Consider the following 21,208-nt stretch of genomic DNA (forward strand, 5'->3'; position numbering starts at 1 on the left):
TGTACCCATTCTCCACAAAAGCCCACAGCTCGTGCAAACGGAAAATGGTTTTCATTTTGATTTGCCAGAAATCAAAATTTTCACCATTGAAGACTGGTGCCCTGAGTTTCCCTTCTCCAGATCCAGCTATGTTAGACTCTATCGCCGATGTAAGCTTGAATCACTGCAATAAACCTTTGCCTGTGAATCCGAGCTCACCCTAACAAACCCGACGCCCAGAAATTCAGATCGAACCTGGCTATGAGGCCATGTTAGTGTTTGACAAGCTAATCTGTGCTAATGGGAAAATGGAGAAATTGATAGATAGATAAAGCGATACGCTCTACGCTCTGCAAAACTGATATTAGAGTGAGTCACAGTATCATTTTACTGTGAATAAACTAACAGCTCATATTACCGTTAGAGGAGAGAGATAGCTAGATAATTCCTAGCTTCAATCTCAACCATCCAACTACACTATCATTAGGATTAAGACACCTGTCCAGTCAAGTCCTATGAGACTTAACAAACCTTTTGACTATTATAAACAGCTTAGCCTATGAGCTAAGTATAACACTAAACAAAGCAATTACATACTAAATCAGTTTACCATTTTGCATATTAACAGGATTGAACCCATCATCATTACTCATGGATCCATCTCAAACGCAAGTGATGGATTTTCTTGATGTGCCAATAACCTTGAATAAACTAATATCGATTTTTTGAAAGAAAAATATAATGTAGCAAATGACGAACATAAAGGTAATGTTATGAAAAGTTAACCCAAAAGTTCATATGAATGCAAAGCTTATGAAGTTTTTAGAAAGCTTAGGTTATCTTGTTGAAGTTTTCGTTCACAGTAGAACTGAGGTGGAATAAATAAATCTCTTTTCTACATAATAGTGGTGCTGGTGATGGTGGTAATGGCAGTTGTGGTGGCGGTGGATATGAGAGTGGAGATGGTGGTGATGGCCATGGCAGGGGCGATGGTATTGGAGGTGGGGATAATGGTTTGTAGTTTTTTTTTTTTCATATCTCAAGACTCATTGTCTTGTGATTTTAGAAAATTACACCTATTTAGATGGAATCCAAATTTGAAATTGATGACTTCCAAAATCCAAGTTTTTCTCCACATTAATGTAATTATAAATTTTCCCTGCGAGGACTTGAAATGTTAAAGAACATTTGGATGCACGGACTTGAAATAACCCCTGTTTTTATAGTACATTTGGATTGTCATTATTTTTTAATAGTAATTTGGTTTGTCATCCTTTTTTTTTTTTTTAAGGACCTTTCCTATTAAGAGGGGCAATAGTATACTAAACTCACACACATTACATGGATGCTAAGACTCGAATAAAAAATCTTGCCCTAAGGGAGTAAATACTCCAAACCACTACACCAGTCGGAACCCAGGACCTTTCCTATTGTCATCCTTTTTTAATGGTAAATTACATTGTCATTTTTTTTTATATAGTAAATTATGTTGTCATCCTTAAATAAGGTGTTATAATGAATTTTGATTTTAGTAATTTTAATTAGGTATAGGTACAAAATTGTTGGCACATTGATATACTTATTAATGTAAATGCACTTGTAATTTTGTACCTACGCATATATTCAAAATAATGTCTCTAATCCAATCGCTAAAATAAAAATTTAATCTAACACTTTCTTATGAAAGTACAACTTTATTCACTGATGAAAATCTAAATTTCCCATTTTTAAGAAGATTAATTATCTTCTGAAGTTGCAAGCCAGTAGTTTGAACATGAACCAAGTACTTCTAGCGCCTCTGTTGAGATTTCAAACTTGTTAGTCAGTGTAATTAGTTCATGAATTAAACAAAGCCACCAGAGGTTTTACATAAGTCTATGTTCTTTGTCATTTTTTAAAAGAGAAACGCATGCATGCGCTGTCATCTGTGAAAGGTGTTTAGAGTCATAAATGATACAGGATATGGATGTTATCTACGAAATCCAATCGAAGTGAAGGAGTTGTTGTGAATTTAAGAACGTTTGCCATGAAAACTTTCATATATGGGAAATTATAAAAACTTGTGCACTTGAATAACAAATGGCATACATCTACTTGTGCTAATGAACAACCTGCTATACATACCACTTTCTCAAAACTTTACTTTGCTAATTTTCCTAATGTGCTTCTCAGTGCTATAAACTTACTTAACGTGGTCATTAACTTTGAACACATGCCATCTTTTAACTAAACAGTACTTGTCACGTGACTAGGTTTTGTCACGTGACATGAAGGACCAGAAAAAGTTTTCATCTGTATAAATGTAGGTTCATACCAGTTATTTTACCACCCTAAACATTTTTGTCTCTACAGTTAGTCATTTATCTCAGAATGAGCACCTCATCACTTGTAACCCAAGATCAGATACATGGGTTCCACAAAACTGATCGAGAAATTTTTTCTCGATTGGTCATCAATTTCATGAGAGATCCGGCTGAGTCCTTGCTGGTTGTGGCCTTATGGCTATGGCTTCAAGACAAGGGCTTTAACCTCATGGCCAACATGTTGACGCTTCCTGACACCATAGTCAATGCTTTAGCTGATGAAGCTGTAATATGCTTGAAGTGCCTAGACGCTAAGACAAGTCTCAATACCATGTCAAGGCTTGCCCCAGACGGCCTTCCTTTTACCTCAAGGCTCATGGAAAGGGAAATCCCACTGGACATGTTCAGCCAAAGCAGATACACCATAATCAGTGGGGTGAAAAATTTTCTTACCAATATTTGTGCTAGAATTTTTACTGATATTTTGCAGAGGGTTTTGTACCCAAATCCCCAAGGGCTTCTTGATCCTAACCAGCCTCTTGCAGTTCCTGGATTTCCTCATCCAGTGTTTGGCAGTGTAACAATAATTAACCCCATGTTCTCAAGTGACCATGGAATTCCCACAGGAGGCTTATGGGGCTGGCATCCATATATTGAGCTATCTGTTGATGACAGGACTATGTTTCTAACATTTTCTAGGGGCTTTCCTGTGTCAGACGAAGAGGTTAAGGAGCTCTTCATAGATTTACTTGGGTTTTATAACTGTGTTGAGAGTGTGCAGATGGAGCAAGTTGGTCCAAATGAGCAACCTTTGTATGCTAAAATGGTTTTAATTTCTGTCATTTTTGTTGACAAAATTTTGAAAGGGAACCGGGTTTCAAAGTTTCGAATCAACGGCAAGCACATTTGGGCTCGGAAGTATGAGCGCAGGGAGTAGATGGTCAACTCCAAGAGCCACAGTTTCTGGTGTTTGGGTCTTCCTGTTGTTGTTTTTGTTGTTGTAATCTCGGTTGTCTTTAGAGCTGCTACATTGTACCCAGAAAACTATATGGACGAAATTAATTTCCTTTGCTTATGAGTTAAGTTTACAGATTAATTATTTGCAATACCTGATGAATTTTTACTTGGTATGTTCTATTCTATTCTAAATTACAGATTAGGATGCTAACGAAGACATACGATATTTAGAATTTCTCATTTATTGTTGTACACTTTGGCGCGAACATTTCAAACCCTCGTGAACGTTTAACTAAACATAACGGCAAGTAAGAAACTCTAACTTGTACGCTAACGGTGTCAAGAAAAAAAAAATTATTCGAAAAGTAAAACCTTAAGTTTCTAACTTCCACATTTATAATCTCTCATTTAGCGAGTTGGAATTTGTTTATTTGTTTATGGATTAGTTTTACATATTGAGTCTTCGCTGTGCCAAATTTTACTTATTATGTTTTTTCTATTTAAAGCTATCCATTGCATTTTTAACGAAACATACGATATTTAGAGTTTCTCATTTAATATTATGCATTTTGGTGTGCATATCCTATATATATGAACACAGTCTCAAAAACTAAATTCCCTAAATATAAAATAAAATGGCATCCTTGCACTATCTCTTGAGTAGCTTCTTTTGATGAGTAGTTGGACCCAAAAAAAGTTTCTCAATGCTTGGCACTTATTTTTTCTTCTTGTTCTCCTTCTCCCTTCTGGGTTCGAAACATTCCAAGGATATGCATATTGACAACCTGCATGGAAAACAAGTGTATGATAAAGCTGCCTTAAATGTGATTGTCTTGTTTCACCTCTTTTTTTTTGCATGTTAACCAAGTGTAATTTCAAATTTATTACGTTAAACAATTTTTTTTGTCAACTTGTGTTAAACTTTCTTAAACTTATCTTGCTTCACACTCTCTTTGCATGTAAAACAGGTGTGCAAGGAAGCAGCATTTTATCTGACAAAATTACAAGTCAAGGCCTTTTTATTCTTTTTTTTGTTTGCTCTATCCAGAGAGGGGTCTTACCATTTTACCTTTTTATCTAGAGATAACATTTTCAGTTCTACTTTTGAACAAACTTCTGTCTTTTTCTTATTTTTATTATTATTTAAAAAATCCAAAATCTAAAAGGAAAAGGACAAGAGTTTGTTCTTTGCTCAAAATTACTCATTGTACCCAAGTCAATCCTTCCTGCTAGATGTACGTTACCCAAAACTCCATTCAAAGTTTCCCCTTCACAAAATTGGAAACAAAACATACACTAAGAAACAACATAAAATTCCACAGCATTATGGCTCCAAAGAAAGAAATGGGAAAAAAAACACCATAAACTTTCCATTTCCCTATATATTTGCACATATGAAATATCCACTCTGTTCATCCCCAATTAACCATGTTTTTGCTTCTCGTCCTCTCAACCCTTCTCTTCAATTGCCAAGCCTCTGTGAACGATCAAACGCAAACCACCTTCAACTTCCCCACCTTCAGTCCTCAGAGTTGCAGCAATGGCAGCCTAATATGCATGGGCTCAGTGACTGCAAGCAATGGACATTTGAGCCTCACACCAGAGCCAGAACAAGGCAATTCAAGCTCATCATCTTCTTCACCATTGTATAAGGTTGGTAGGGTTTTATATCGCTACCCGGTGCGTGCTTGGCCGGCTTTTATCTCTACCACCTTCACTGTTAGAATCTCTGCCTTCCCAAACTCAACCGGTTCTGGAGATGGCATGGCATTTGTTTTTGCACAGGACAGTGGCCCTTCTCCTCCTGATAGCTATGGCTCGTTTCTTGGACTGCTTAATAGATCAACTGAAGGTTAGTTGATGTTCCTTCTTAAATTTAGTTTACTAAATTAAATAATTGGGATTGCAATTATAAAATTAACTCGACTTTTTCTCGATTTGCATTATAGAATAATGCTAGAATGACCACATTTTTCAGTTACATTAACTTAATTATCACACTATATCTAGAATTCGCTTTCATCAATTATTATAACTAGTAATTTATAAACACATCATCTGTCACATATTGTGGTCAACTGTTTACTAATCTAAATGACTTCTTGAAGTACCAACTTTGACTGTTTAACAGGGGAATATGTATCTAATTTTTTGTTTTGAATTCATTGATGCTGTCCAAAAATTAGGTGGAGCAGTTAAACAATTGGGTATCGAGCTAGACACTTTCATGAACCAAGAGTTTGATCCAGATGGGAACCACATTGCCATTGACACAACAAGCATAATGAACCCAGTTGTGACAAAGAGTCTCAACAGCACAGGCATTGAGCTCAAGAGTGGAAGAGATATCAAATTTAGAATTGACTATGATGGTTGGAATCAGATCCTCCAAGTTTCTGTTGGGTACTCTGAGAACCCAACAATCAGCTTCCTCAACTATTCCATTGACATGTCTCAAATGGTTCCAAGCTCTGTTTATGTTGGCTTCACTGCCGCTACTGGGACCCTCCCAGAGAGCCATCAAGTCCTTGATTGGGTTTTCACATCAGTACAGTTGCCAGGAATTCCTCCCACCAAACCTGGTTCTGATAAAAAAGTTCATCACTGGAACACTAAGAGCATATGGGTCATTGATCTTCCTATTTTTCTGGGTATGGCAATTTTGATAGCCTGCACTTACCCTTTGATTTTGAGAGTTCTGAGGAGAAATCAATGTATTGGGAATCAGGATGAAGATGACATAGAAAGCCAGTCAAGAACAGCTGCAAATGCCCCAGAAATGTTTACTTATAAACAGCTTTCAATGGCCACTCAGAACTTCTGCAAGGAAAATCTGCTGGGCTCAGGTGGATTTGGAATTGTCTACAAAGGCATCATATCTTCAGATCCTCCTAAAACCATTGCTGTCAAGAAGATCTCAGCAACCTCCAAACAAGGTACGTTCTACTTGCATTGCCACATTACTAATGTTACATTTTTGTGTTTTTTGGGTACTTTCAAATTTCCTACTTGATCTTTCCAATATCTCTGCACTGAGACAATTTTTATGTCCAAACCCATTACAGGGGAAAGGGAGTACTTAGCAGAAATCTGCACAATTGGGCGCCTGAGGCACAAGAACATAGTGCAACTCCAAGGCTGGTGTCACGAACATGAACATCGCTTCCTGGTCTACGATTACATGCCTAATGGTAGCCTCGATCGATACATTGGAAAGCCCTATCTTGATTGGAGAACAAGGTACAAGATCTTAACAGGATTGGCATCAGCATTGCTTTACCTCCATGAAGAGTGTGGCAACCCTGTGGTTCACAGAGACATTAAACCCAACAATGTGATGTTGGACTCTGATTTCAATGCTCATCTTGGTGACTTTGGCCTAGCAAGACTAATGTTCGAAGATGCCTCAGTTACAATCCCAATGGCAGGAACTCCCGCGTATTTAGCCCCGGAATTTCTAGGGTTCTCGGGAAAGGCTACCCAGGAGTCTGATGTCTATAGCTTTGGAATGGTGGTGCTGGAAGTGGTATGTGGGAGGAGATCAAAAGGGTTCATGGACGATTATAGTTTAGTCGAACACGTGTGGAATTCCTACACGAAAAATGCGCTGCTCGATTGCGTGGACCAAATGATGGATGGAAAGTTTGAGGAGGAACAAGTGAGAAGGACATTGATTGTTGGCCTTGCATGCTTGCATACATACTGTACGCTGAGGCCTAAGATGAGGAAGGTGGTGCAGATTCTTCTGAACCCAAATGAGCCTCTAATGGAATTGCCAGATACTAGGGCAAGGCCAAGTGCAGTTTATCTATCAGTATCTTCTTCTGCTCCAACCACTGAATTTAACTCTACAAGTTCCTCATACATTGTCTCATGAGATTGCAGTCCATGTACATAAATAGATGGATGAAGTTCAATAAAAATGAGATTTTATACTATTCTATTTAGTTTATTTTCTCAATTTTTTACTGATGTACGTACTATTTTTTCGCACAAGGCCTGATGTAAATATATACTTTACTAAATAAAAAATAAAGAATGTCACTTAATTTCATCTCTCTCTTATCCTAACCGTTGGACTACAAACGCTGGTTTCTCAACCTTTCGAGTTTTATGTACTTATTCGATAGACGTTACATATTTTTCATGTTTAATACACTTGTTTTTTTACAAAATTTTCAATAATACACACAAAATTCACGTATTATACAAAAAATACTCTCATATTACTGAATAAAAATAAAATATATTTAAATACAAATTATTCACTAAGTAAATAATAATTAAAACATAGCTACTAATTAAAGTAATATAAAAAAAGAAATTCATATCATGCTATTCAGTGGATATAGCCAGGCGGCTATACGTTTACAAAATTACAAAAAAGACCCCAGTAAAGCAGCGTCGCTATACACTTTTTTTTTTAAATCCGGGGTATGGCCGCACGGCTATAATATAAGAAGGACCCGCCTAGCTCTCCGGTACAGCCGTGCGGCTATACTCTATGAATAGAATTTTCCAAAAGTACACCCAAGCGGCTATACTTTTGGCAGGCGCTATTTTTATATAAAATAGTTTAGCCGTGCGGCTATACTTGGATTCTTCTTTTTTATTTTTGTTTATAAATAGTATCGCCGGGGGGCTATACTCTAGATTTTTTCATTATTAAAAGGAGTATAGCGGTGCGGGGGTTCAATTAAATCGTATAGCCGCGCGGCTATACTCCTGACATAGATACTGTTTTGTATAATTGTTTTCCTCCAATTTTTGTTCATCAATAAGGGTAGTTTAAAGCATTATCCATTAGTATTAGATCATTACTCGAGTATTTATTGTCTCCTTTTGAGTTTTTACTTTTCTAAATTTATTACATGTATAAATAATTTAAAGTACGTATGTATTTTTCATGTTTAATACACTTATTTTTTATAAAATTTTCAATAATATATACAAAATTCACGTATCTTACAAAATACTCACATATTATTGAATAAAAATAAAATATATTTAAATACTAATTATTCAGCAAGTAAATAATGATTAAAACATAACTACTAATTAAAGTAATTTGAAAAGAGAAATTCTATAGGTATAGCCGTCCGGCTATACGTAAATGTTTTTATAGGTATAGCCGCCCGGCTATACGGTTGAAAATTCTAATTCCATCTCGCTTGTCTCTAATTGATTTCATTTCCAAATTTTTAAAATGAAATGCGTCTGCCGGGAGTCGAACCCGGGTCTATTGCTTGGAAGGCAATTATCCTAACCGTTGGACTACAAACGCTTGTTGTACAACGTTTCCTGTTTTATTTACTTATTCGGTATAAGTTAACGGTGTTGAAAAATAAGGCCTTTTTTTTTCCTCCAACAGACCAAGTAAACCTTTCTTTCTTTTTTTGGCAGAACTTTCCTATTAAGAGCGGCAATAATATACTAAACTCACAAACATTACATGGATGTTGGGACTAACTCATGACCTTGCCTAAGAGAGCAATTACTCCAAACTACTACACTAGTGGATTCCTTTGCTAGAATAAACCTTTCTATTCATCATAAATAAAATCTTTCTATCATTGGGCAAAAAAAGAAAACTCTTGAAATCACATTTTTCCCATAGGATTTGATTTCCTGAGATGAATAATATCAGCTACTACAAAACTATGAGTAAAATTATACCAGTCATGACTGATAAGCATTGTTAAGGTCTGCAAAAGTTCACTCAAAAGCATATAGATTCTTCAAACAAATCTACTTTGATTCAAGTTTCTGTTCTTTTTGTTGTGTTTTTAAAATACTTGGTCTGGTCCAACTCAGAAACCCGATCATCAACTGGGCCATTCCCATGAACTCCTTTTTGAAAAAGCACCAAAGTCAGAGGAAAAAAAAAACTGAGAGGGAAAATGATTGTGGTGGCGGTGACAAAGACAAAAGACACAAAACTAGCAAGATCTTTTGAAAAAAGGTGAGCAAATAATACCAAATACAACTTTATGGGCCGTTCCCGTGTGCATTACTGTAGAAAGTTAGGTGCCGGCACACAGACATTTTGGAGGCATAATCTTTAGTCCATATAGTCAGCTTCTATCCAAACCTTTAATATTTTTCACTCAAAATAATTCATAAAATGATGTTATTGTATATAAGTTGAAAGAATACAAAAGGATTATGATTGTAAATAAATTAGACTACTCACACACTACGAGTTTGTCGACAAATTTTGACACCTCTTTAACATAGTCTGTTTGTCAATCTACAAATGAAAAGACAGTGATCCCTCAACACATAATAAAAGTGACAAAAGATCACCTTGTCGGAATACCTTTGAAACCTTTGAGGATGCAAGTAGCCACCGGCTTATAATCAAATGAATTCGTCGATCATGAAAGCCTGTGCTAAGCATTATATGCTTGCGGAAACCTCATTCATTCCTCTAAGTCATAAGCTTTACTTATGTCGAGCTTAAGTGCCATGAAACTCTTCTTCGCACGTCTCCTCCTATCCATAAACTCTCACACACAAGCTTTAGAAAAAAATAACTCCCATACACAAGTCTAGTGGGCTTAAGCTGAATCCACTGGGTACCCTTGACCAATTGAGGTGGTTTGCTAAAACCTTAGATTCAATTTTGGTCTGAAGACATCAGTGATTTGTGAGATTTGCAATTTGTGCTTGAACAAACAATTAACGAGGGCAACATCAGTCATAATTCGTATAATAATACATTGGAAATAAATTATACACAAAAATTGTCACATGCCAGTGCTTCCCGGCTTTGGACCATGAAATTAAGGGTCTGTTTGGACCAAGTCCCTAAGAAAAAAAAAACGTATTTGACAATCATCAATGATTTTTTAATGTGAATCGTAACGCATTTTTTGGGGTGTTCTGTTTTGCGTGTATGTTTGATTTTGGAAATGTATTAATGTTTTCGTGTTTAAAAAGGTTTTTTTTTTATAAATAAAAATAAAAATCACTGTTTATTAAAAAAAGGTTAAAAAATTAAAAGCTACTTTTTAAATTATTTATATACTTTTGCCAGTAGCTGAAGTTACTTTATTATCCTGATACACAGGCTTTGGTTAATGTCTCCTTTCAATGACCGACGCAGAATTGTGACAAACTATTTTTATACAAAAAATAAAAAGCTGCTGCGCGCAGGCCTTTTGTCGAGCACCTTGTGTGCATATTAAGAGCAGTTTCAGCGGAGGGCTAAGCCCAAGGCTGGAGGGAGAAAAAAAAATGGTGTTCCAGCGGATAGCTCAAGCTCAGGCTGGGAGTGGGTCCCACGAAATATGGCTGGCTCTCAGGCCAGTTCAGCCCGAGGGCTGTTGCTGACGTCATCGCTACAGTGCCACGTGCTACAGTGCCATTACAGTGCCCCCACGTGCTACAGTGCCGTCAAAATCCACGTGTCTCGCTCTGGGCTCTCTGATAAGATTTTTTTCTCCAATCCAATGGCAGCCAATTTTTGTGCAATAAAAAAATTAATTTTTTAAAAAAAAAAAATACCAAAAAATAACTGATTTTTTTTCTATAAATACCAAAATTTTATCCAATTGAGATATAAATTTTATAATAAATATTGACACGTACAAACTCAAAAATCTTACCTGAAAATATTATCTAAATTAATTGTTAAGGTAAACAAATTTGTGAAAAAAACAAAAAAATGAATAGTAATTGCCCTTTGCCATGACAACGGTGGAAACACACAATACTATTTGCAATGGAACCACTATTCACGTGAATATTGGCTGCCCTAACTCCCTTTACCATGACAAGAGGCAAATGAGTGGAGTTGCTCTAAGGTCACCCATTTGCTGCCTATAAGGTCGCTTGAGGGCTTAATATTCATTTGTTTGGGCATTTGTAGAGTTGTCCTGACCCTATTTGTTCCGATGTGCGTCTGCTCATGTCTCCTTTTAACATATGTGTATTTGATATGATAATGTACCTCAATTTAATATATATATTTTTTATGGTCCATGGAAAAAATAAAAAGTACATCTTATATTGAAAACAAAAAGGTCGTAATTTAGTTCACTTTTATTGCCGTTCTATCACTGTATAAATGGAAGAAACATTTCCTTCTAGAAGGACATGGTTAAGTTAAGCTCTACTACTTCTTTTGCGTATAATTCACTTTCATTTGTTGAAATTTGCTCACTTGCTTTTGTTTTTAAAAACAATTTTTTGACTTGTTTGAGTGATGGGTATGGTCGGTTTATCGATACTAATTCGAGAAGCATTAATGAAGTCTATAAGAAATAATTATGATTCTAAAACGTGCTCATTTGTAGTTGAGTACAGGCACAGCCTAAATGCATATACAAATTAAGTTTAAGTGTTAACCTAAATAATCCACACATATTTGCTTGACTATAATAAAGCAATGTTTGAATACAAGGGGTTCGTAGTTCAAATAGTTAAAAACATATACTTTTGCATTCTAGTACAGTTCTATGTTCGATTATCTCTTTCTCAGTATCACTTATATAAAAACATATTAATAATAAACCAATGCTTGAATCAGTCGAACACGCATATTTCTTTCTTCCCTCATAAGTGCTTAATAAATCAAAAAGCACTTAGATCGATCCACATCGCAAGAATTGGTTAAATGTCCAAATCCTGGTTCAAGTTTTCAACTAAAATAATGGGGAAAGGAGGCTTTTGGTTGGCAGCCACTAGGGAAATGGTCAATCAACTAAAATTCACCATCTCTGTCTGATTTTGTTGTGCATCCACGAACCTTTCATCCCTTAATATATAACAAATAATAAGCATAGAGGCTTCATCTGTTCATGAAGATTATTATAATAAACTATATATATTCTTAATATTTTCTAGCTAATTGTAACAGATAATCACAAAATAATAGTCTTCAAAACTCTATACATAATCTTAACATTTGAAAATTTAATTAAAATTATTTTAATATTGCAACCAAATGCGAGACTCTATCTACCAACTACAAATCAATTTCTATAAACAATAAGACAACTCCACATGTATATTATATATTCCCACCAAATTAGAAGATGGCGATCCGTACATTCATATTTCCAGAAACATAAGAGAAATCAATGGATTTATTACCAAGTTTTGTGAACATGGTAGTTTTGAGTTTTTTTTTAAATATATATATTTTTACAAATATAATATGCATACAAGTTATCATTTCACAACTAACCAATGTTCCTACTTTATGCATATGTGAGTTAGACTAGTTGATTAAAATAATGAACCCACTTTCTTACATCAAGTTCGAATCATCCTCTCTTTGTAAATGTACGAATTTAATATAAAATCTCACATGGTAATAAATGGAAATAGAATAAAATCTCACTACTCCTCGGACACATCTTACAACTTTCATCGTGCCGTGCTCTCCAAAGAGCAACTCAATTTAAATGTACAAAAATAGTGGACCCACCTTAGTGGGCATAACCATAGGCAGCCTCCAATTTCTCTTTATATAATTGTAGGCGGACCCACAACTCAACATTTACATAAAATTATTCTTCCTTCTTGGGAAAATTCAGAACTTGTCACTTCACTTTACAAAAAAATACTTTCAATCCACCTAAAGTGGGCACAGTCCATGTATATATGGAGTGAAATTTTCAACTTACTTGGAAATTGGCAAAACAAACTCCATTTGGATTTGAGATGTTTTCTTGCAAGTTTAGTTAAGTCAGCATCCAGCTGTGGTGAGCCTACATCTAACTCTAAGTTGAACATTAAATTGCTTTTAACTTATTTTCGTGCCCACATTTCCAACTGTGATGGGTGATAGACCACCATACCAATATTGATTGGGCCATTCTTGTGTTATTTTCGTGTGCTACTTAAAAGGCCAATAAAGGGGAAGATATTTCGAGTTCAAGTTTTCCGTACATTAGAATATACAACTGTCGTATAGAATAAATTTTGAATGAGAGTAAAGTAAAGCAATCACGTTGAAAAAAACTTCTATGAAGTAGTCTCGTGAGTTTTTTTTGTCCCGACATCACGTAACTAACCTGTAGACACATAAATAGTCATAATTTTGTAGCCTTAAAAAAATGCGCAAACTAGGTCAAACTCTAAATCATTGAAGACCTAAAGAGAAGGCTATGTTTAGTTAATCTCAAATAAATTACGCAACCCAAGTCAAAAGACTCGGAACAATCTAACATTTTGGACTAAACCAATCAATGGAACTACAAATGTGTCCAATTTTGTTGGATTGTGTTGTCTAACATTTTGGACTAAACCAATCAATTGAACTTCAAAAAACTTTCTTTGTCTTTTATGTTGGCTAGGTAGCAGAAAAATTCCAATAAGGCATATCCCCCTCGTGTGGAATTTTCTTACCGACAATTCTGTTAAATTTTTAGTTTTATTTTTTGAAAAAATTAAAATAAAAAAAAAAAGAAAAAAAAAAGGCCCATACCCGATAGCACATAGGCCCATAAAGAATAACCGAAGCGGTGGGTGACTGATGAGGTCACGTGGCGCAGATCGTCAACAACAACAACCAACAGAGCCAGCCGCACGTGACGATTCACACGACTACGAGCGCGCGTTTTTGCTACTTCTTCCTTAAATCCAAATCTATGCTCTCGGATTTGAAACCCACATTTAAATTCAATTCAGTCCACACTCGCGTACAAAAGCCGCCGCGTCTGGCTTGTTTGGCTTTCCTTTTGATTTTGGAAAAGCATTTAATTGCATGCACAGGAAATTTTGAATATAATGTTTACATTTGTGTGTGTGTGTTTTTTTTTTCCTAGTGTTTCTCATTTTGACTGCGTTTATTTCAAGTGTTGTGGAAAAGTTCAATAAATAGAAAAGTACTTCTACAAGTGGTTGAGATTTCTCCTTTAATGCTTTGATTTTTATTAGACATTATATTTATAAAAATAGAAAAATAATAATCCTTTTATCTTTTATTGACCTCTCGCATGTTGGTTTATATGATATTTTACCAAAATTTGTTTGGCAAAATATCTTTTGTTCTCAATAGCCTTTGTTTTTCACGAAATTTATTAAAAGAAATAGCCACAAGCAAAACCACCAAAACATAGAGTAAAGGACATGTTTGTTTTTTCTTTTCCTTGTAGCATAATCGAGGATATGTTTTTTTCACCGAGAATATTCGTCGATAGTACATAAATATATATATTTTTTATACAAATGATATTTTATTTTAAATTAATCTAAACTCTGAGGAGAGGGATTTGAACTTGATGCAGAGTAAGGAGCATATCCGCTCTAACCAATTTAGTTAAACCCATGCATGCGTATAATTATTTTAAAGAGAAAATTGTTGTTTTAGAAAGAGACATATAAGACGATTGAATTACAATTTGTACAAAATAATTTATGTATTAATTTTGTATTTATCATAATATTCATAACTCCAAACAAATATTTAATCTAAGCTGATAATATCCATACCAATAATAGATTATATAAATCCCCCCATCCTTGCACTATATATTATCTTAAAGTTAATGACATAATATAATAATAAGTTTCAAAGTTTGCGTATCACCAACTCCCCACCCTCCCACGGAAAATACAAAATAAATCCAAAACCCAAAAGAATCGTGACTCCATGACTCATAGAATAATAAATGCACAATGCAAAGTCCCTTCTCCTAATCCCACCACAAAAAAAAAAAAAAAAAAAAAAAAAACTTTGGTCCATAAAAATTTATAATTAAAAAAAAAACCTCCATTAAGGTCAAAATAACAAACAAAAATATTTGGAATTTATTTTTTGTTTTCCCACCAAAAAATATCAGAAAACTCAAATCCCCATGGAAGCCCAAATGCCACCTCTCCCATCAAACTCCCACACCGAATACACTTCCAACTTAATTTTTTTTTTTTTTTTTTTATGCAAACTTCCAATTTCAATTTATTTATATTTCCCCATTTTCCACATAAGATACAAACTCTCTCTCACTAAAATCCAGGTCTCACTCCCAACTCACCCCCCTCTTCTTCTATCACTTTGAATCTGACTCCTTCTTCCTCTTCATCCTCCTCCTCCTCCTCCTCCTCGGTCTTCATCCTCTTCCCTTATTCTCTACCCTTCTCTCACCTTATCCTACACTCTCATCACAGCCACCTCCACCAACCCACCTCCATTTTCACCAAAATGGGCAAAGGTGGCTCTCTCAGCGAAGGCGTCATCAGAAAGATCCTCCTTTCCTACACCTATGTCGCGATTTGGATCTTCCTCAGCTTCACCGTCATCGTCTACAACAAATACATCCTCGACAAGAAGATGTACAACTGGCCCTTCCCAATCTCCCTCACCATGATCCACATGTCCTTCTGCGCCTCCCTCGCCTTCGTCCTCGTCCGCGTCTTCAAGCTCGTCGAGCCAGTCACCATGTCCAGAGATCTCTACATCTCTTCCGTGGTACCCATTGGAGCTCTCTACTCTCTCTCCCTCTGGCTTTCTAATTCTGCTTACATCTATCTCTCTGTGTCATTTATTCAAATGCTTAAGGCGCTCATGCCTGTGGCCGTTTACTCAATTGGGGTTTCGTTAAAAAAAGAGAGCTTTAAGACTGATACGATGGTGAATATGGTCTCGATCTCAATTGGGGTCGCCATTGCTGCTTATGGGGAGGCTCGATTTGACACCTGGGGTGTGATTCTGCAGCTGGGTGCTGTTGCTTTTGAGGCCACAAGGCTTGTCCTGATCCAAATCTTGCTCACATCTAAAGGCATCACCTTGAACCCAATTACCTCTTTATATTATGTTGCTCCTTGTTGCTTGGCTTTTTTGTTTGTGCCTTGGATCTTTGTTGAGTACCCAATTTTGAGGGACTCTTCCAGCTTCCATTTTGATTTCCTGATCTTTGGGACCAATTCTCTCTGTGCATTTGCTTTGAATCTGGCTGTTTTCTTGCTTGTTGGGAAGACCTCTGCTTTGACCATGAATGTGGCTGGTGTGGTGAAAGATTGGCTTTTGATTGCTTTCTCTTGGTCTGTCATTAAGGACACTGTGACCCCAATCAACTTGTTTGGTTATGGCCTTGCATTTCTGGGTGTTGCCTATTACAACCACTCCAAATTGCAGGCTCTTAAGGCTAAGGAGGCGCAGAAGAAGACGGCACTGGCCGATGAGGAGGCCAATAGGCTTTTGGAGGACAGGGAAGGTGACGGAATTGGGAAGAGGAACGAATCCCAGAATTGATCTTCAAGTCCTAAAATTGATTCAGGGACTCATTTGAGCTAGATTATGATAATAAGAACAAAATGGGAGAGGTGGTGGAAGAGCATAAGATGGGTTCGATTTGGAGGCAAAAGAAATCATGAGGTCCAGTTTTCTTTTGCTTCCTGAGATGAGGAATTCGGGTTCGGTATGTTGTTCTAGATTTCGGTTTCTTATGCTAGCAGTATTAGTAATGTTAAGGGATTTGAGATTCGCAGCTGTTGCTTATACTGCCCATCATGTGTGTTCGTAGAGTAAGAATCTCAGATGCCTGTTTTTTGTCTTTGAATTTTCCTTTTTATTTGTATTTGTGTAGGAACTCCTTATTATGAAGCTTTAATGCTTATTTATTCATATTCATTATCTTTCTGTCTAATCGGATTGCTGTTTTTCGTATTCTTAAGTTGGCAAATCTATGTTGTGGTTGAAATGGCATGATCATTTGGATCACATTTTGGGTTCTTTGTGATCTATGTTGGACTGCTGTCTATGAATTTTATCAGTAGAGAACTTATCCTTTAGGGGATTAGGCTTCCTTCCAAAATGGAAAAGAGAAAAGGACTGAACTTCATTGGATGATCTGGGAAACAAAAGTGAGACTTTTTGAGTTTGAGGATAAAATAATGGCAATAAAACAAAAATTTGTTAATGTTTGAATAATTGGGTCACTTTAGCCCCTCACAATAGTCATGGCATTGGTGTCTTATTTGACTATGACTAGTTCCTGAGGGGTATAACATAAATTAGTAAGTTAGGTAAGAGCTTGAAAATTTGCCTCAAGTTGCCTTCCTCATGTATGCATAGGCAATACCACTAAGTCATCTTAAGCCTTATTTACTCACAAGACTGACCAATTCTATGTTCTGAATGCCATCCACCAACCCTAGGGTTCTAATAGACCGGTTAATTTTAGGCAAGTCCTACGAGATAATTCATTGCATGGGTTTAGGCCTCTGTTTGATAGGTAGTAGACTTGTGAAACATCCAAAGCTTAAAGCAGTTTTGTGAAATCCTGAGAGCTTGAAGTCAGGATATCGAAGCTGCTTAACGGGTCGACGAAAACATGACTTTCTTAGTGTGTGCATCTATTACTTAGATCCTCCTAAAGCATTTAGTTCACCATCTTAACAGAAAAGGAACAAGAAATCCTTTGTTGAAATGTGGTGACTTGAGAACAAGTAATTAACTTGTCCATTTGTAGTCTCTGATGGTTGGAACATCTATTCCCATTATACTTCATCTCTATCTTTTAACACCAATCTACTCCTTGGAACCATATTTAGTGACTTTGAGCTTTGGATTTGGAAATGTCTTCTTTTGTTTTTGGGTAAATTAACTTGTTAGTGAGATCTAAAAACACTGTTATTTTATACCTCGATCCCCAAAAATGTCGCGCCAGTCCCTGAAGGTTTTCTGACATGAGGTTGTACAAAGTTGTTATGCTAGACATTGTTTATTCGTGGTGTTTCGTCTGTGTAAGAAGTTTCAGTCCTCTTTTTGTTGCTTTTGAAGAGTTGACCCCATTTTCCCCTGCTATCAAAGTATAGAGTTTCGATATCAAACATATTATACAACCCAGTATGCACATGGGGTTGTCAAGGTTTTCATGTCACGATGAACTTTGCCAACTGGTGAGAAACAAGATTTAAAAAAATAATAATAATAAAGAAGGGGAGGGGAAATTCACACACACGGGTACTCTGAAGGATTTGAACTCATGACCACTTGAGAGCACACCAAAGACCTAAGCCAATCCAACTAACACTCCATTGATAAAAAATATAAAAAATTTAGTTGTAGTGGCATAGAGAGCAGGCTCATTTTCCCTTCCCTTCATTGGCTCTAATTGGATTGGTGTAATTTTTTTTCTTCCATCTTAAAATTCTAATGTGAGTGAAGATTGGTTGTTTCAGGTTGAAAAGGATTTTCTGCACTAGAGTAGATTTAGTGGAGAGCTCAATGTTAATTATTCTTTCTTTAAAACAAAAAATTAACATTGGATGGGATTTTTAGGATGATGAAAGAGACTCCAGAAGTGCGTTATTTGTTGACAAATTGACTTGATACCACAAAAACAATGCAATTGGGATAAGGTGTCCCATCTCGGGCAATATTTAAATTTTGGATGCCGGCTTAATTTGGCTTGTTATTTGAACTATATACAACAAGAATTTCTTGTTAGGAATTGTAGGATCAGATGGTTATTCTCACTTGGCATCAAATAAGGGATCATCCACCAATTATTACAAATTCGTTGTAAGTTAAAAATAAAACCCTATATACCAACGGTTAGTAGTTCAGTAGTAAGAGCATTTGTCTATAGATCAGTGGTCTCAAAGTTGAATTCCAATGACACCTCCGTGTTTTCCTCCAAACATTGACAAAAGAAAATACCAAAAAGAACCCTACATTCAACTCGGTTTGGTGGCAAATTGAACACAATTTTGGTATAAAGTAATAATTGGGCCTTGTGGATCCCAGCCTTTGTATAGTTTGTCGTCTGTGCCTTTTGTAGTCCAACGGGCCCACCTTGGCCATAAGCCCATTATCATAACCTTTGTACAGACAACACTTGCGAATCTTGATTTAACCGTTGCATTGCACGAGCGTCAGGCCGATTCGTCACAAAAAATGTCCCAAATTGCTACCTTCTTTTCACGAAGTTGAATTGGTCATGATAAAAAATTATAGTGACCAGAAAATTGTGGTCCAATCAAATGAATTGGTACTCATCGAATTTTATTTGGTTCGTCACCAGAAATCTCTACATGAACACATACCATCCTTGAAATGGTGAAACCTGTTTCGATCCCTCACAACTATTTCTCGATTATAAATCTTAGAGATGAACTTTGTAGCAGAGTGGCAATCATCGCAAACTCGCAAATTCTTCACTATCCGAATAGGAGTTCCCGGCGGCGTATTAAGGAGGGCAAATGCAATGGCCAACTTTTCACTGTGCCTATTCAAAGCATCTTCTTTATCTTCTTCATCAATATCTAGCAAAATCTCTGATGTAGTGGGAACATATCCAGCACTCTTCATCTCCCTCCCCATCTCATCCACCATCTCGTAAATCTGTTTGTACTGCTTATGAGATTTATCTCCAGCCACGAATTCGTAAATTTCGTGATCTAGCTCGATCATAGTGCTCCCGGGGATCTTCTTCATCCCTCTCTTGTCCATCACCTCTCTAATCTTGGCTTTCTTCTCCCAATGTGTCATTTTTGCATATATGTTGGAAAGTAGAACATAGTTTGACTCTTGCATAGGTTCATTCCTGATTAACTCTTTGGTGATGCTCTCTCCAAGCTTGAGTTCGCCATGGGCACGGCAAGCACTGATTAGGGTTCGCAAAACTATCGGGTTTGGCTCAATCGGCATTTTTTGAATGAACTCCAATGCCTCCTTGACAAGCCCGGCCCTGCATAACATATCCACCATGCATCCATAGTGTTCTATCTTAGGTACAATGTGAAATTTTTCTACCATTGAACTGAAGTAGCTCTTACCCTTTTCAACCAACCCGGAATGACTGCACGCAGAAAACAATCCTATGAAAGCAACATCATCAGGTGCTACTCCGGTTCCAATCATTTCCTCAAACAAAGACATGGCCTCCATTCCCCGGCCATGCATTGCCAGACCATCAATCACAGAAGTCCATGAAACAATTGTTCTGCCATTCATGTTTCTGAACAATTTCAAAGCTTTCTCCACATCCCCGCATTTGGAAAACATGTCAATGAGTGCATTAGAAAGCTCCACAGTTTTCTGAATCCCTTCTTTGTCAATGTAAGACTCAACCCACTTCCCAAGCTCAAGTGCACCTGAATCCGTACACGCAGACAGAACCGAGACCATAGTAATCTCATCCGGCCTAACTCCCACCATCTGCATTTCCCTAAACAAGTCAACCGCATCTGTGGACCACCCCACACGCACATACCCTCCAATCATTGCGCTCCACGAAACAGAGTCCAGCTTGGGCATTTCATCAAACACCTTCCGAGCACTTTCAATCCCTCCACTACAACAACAATACATATGAACCATAGTGTTACAGACATGAACATCATCGTCAAACCCGAATTTCACCACCGACCCATGAACCGACGTGCCCAAATTCAAGTCCCCAAGGCCGGCACAGGCCTTGAGGACAAAAGGGTACGTGAATTTATTAGGCAAAACAGCACCTTCAAGCATAACATTGTAAAAGCACAAAGCTTTATGCTTTCCATGACTAGTTTGTGCATAAGCTCTGATGATGGTATTGAAAAGAAACGAATCGTAGAGATGGGTATCGGCGTCTGGTGCAAATAAAAAGGAAGAGGCATAGTCAATGGCCTTGAGGTCGGAGGCCGTGGAGGTGAACTTGGTGAGGACCAGTGGGTTGTTTCGAAGACCCAATTTCAAAACGTGGCCGTGGAGTTGGGCAAGCTTTGGAACGGCGTCACAGGCTTGCAGGAGAGCTAAGGAGCTCTGCTCTGCTTCTCTTTTGTTGGCGGCGATGGCGGTGGTTTTGAGTGCAGGGACGATGAGCTTGCTTCTTTTGATGGCGTGGTATTGCATTTCAAAGCGCCAACGGTTAACGGCAAATCAAACGCATATAACAAAAAGGTTGTTGAAGAAAAACGACAATGAAATCGTCGCCGTTCGCCCACGTCGAGCACTTTCCGCTTTTCCACGTGGCTGGTCGAATTTCTGGCCACGTCACCTCTCCGTCTACCTCCCAACTTTCTGGTAC

General features: G+C 37.0%; 3 protein-coding genes, 1 non-coding gene and 1 pseudogene across 5 annotated transcripts; 3 read left to right on the forward strand and 2 right to left on the reverse strand.

The window, feature by feature from the left end:
* Window positions 1-905: 905 nt before the first annotated feature.
* On the forward strand, window positions 906-3,219 carry LOC103319691 (uncharacterized). The gene is made up of 2 exons (XM_008221263.2): window positions 906-992; window positions 2,332-3,219. Exons 1-2 carry the CDS (start codon window positions 906-908, stop codon window positions 3,217-3,219), a joined length of 975 nt encoding a protein of 324 aa, XP_008219485.2.
* Window positions 3,220-4,667: 1,448 nt separating this feature from the next.
* LOC103319865 (putative L-type lectin-domain containing receptor kinase S.5) lies at window positions 4,668-7,116 on the forward strand. Its single transcript, XM_016791470.2, has 3 exons — window positions 4,668-5,091; window positions 5,426-6,175; window positions 6,305-7,116. The coding sequence occupies exons 1-3, from the start codon at window positions 4,668-4,670 to the stop codon at window positions 7,114-7,116; spliced, it is 1,986 nt and encodes a 661-aa protein (XP_016646956.2).
* A 1,335-nt stretch (window positions 7,117-8,451) lies between these two features.
* Window positions 8,452-8,523, reverse strand: TRNAG-UCC (transfer RNA glycine (anticodon UCC)). Its single transcript has one exon. It is a non-coding gene; the product is annotated as a tRNA-Gly (tRNA).
* A 6,624-nt stretch (window positions 8,524-15,147) lies between these two features.
* LOC103319690 (putative sugar phosphate/phosphate translocator At5g25400) lies at window positions 15,148-16,837 on the forward strand. Its single transcript, XM_008221261.3, has one exon. It carries the CDS (start codon window positions 15,394-15,396, stop codon window positions 16,441-16,443), a length of 1,050 nt encoding a protein of 349 aa, XP_008219483.1. The 5' UTR covers window positions 15,148-15,393; the 3' UTR covers window positions 16,444-16,837.
* A 2,016-nt stretch (window positions 16,838-18,853) lies between these two features.
* Window positions 18,854-21,161, reverse strand: LOC103319864 (pentatricopeptide repeat-containing protein At4g21065 pseudogene; annotated as a pseudogene). Its single transcript, XR_016123799.1, has one exon. The product of XR_016123799.1 is annotated as a pentatricopeptide repeat-containing protein At4g21065 pseudogene (transcript).
* Window positions 21,162-21,208: the final 47 nt, after the last annotated feature.

Source organism: Prunus mume, linkage group LG2 (assembly GCF_029339155.1).
Source record: "Prunus mume cultivar Tortuosa linkage group LG2, ASM2933915v1, whole genome shotgun sequence".
Lineage (NCBI taxonomy): Eukaryota > Viridiplantae > Streptophyta > Magnoliopsida > Rosales > Rosaceae > Prunus > Prunus mume.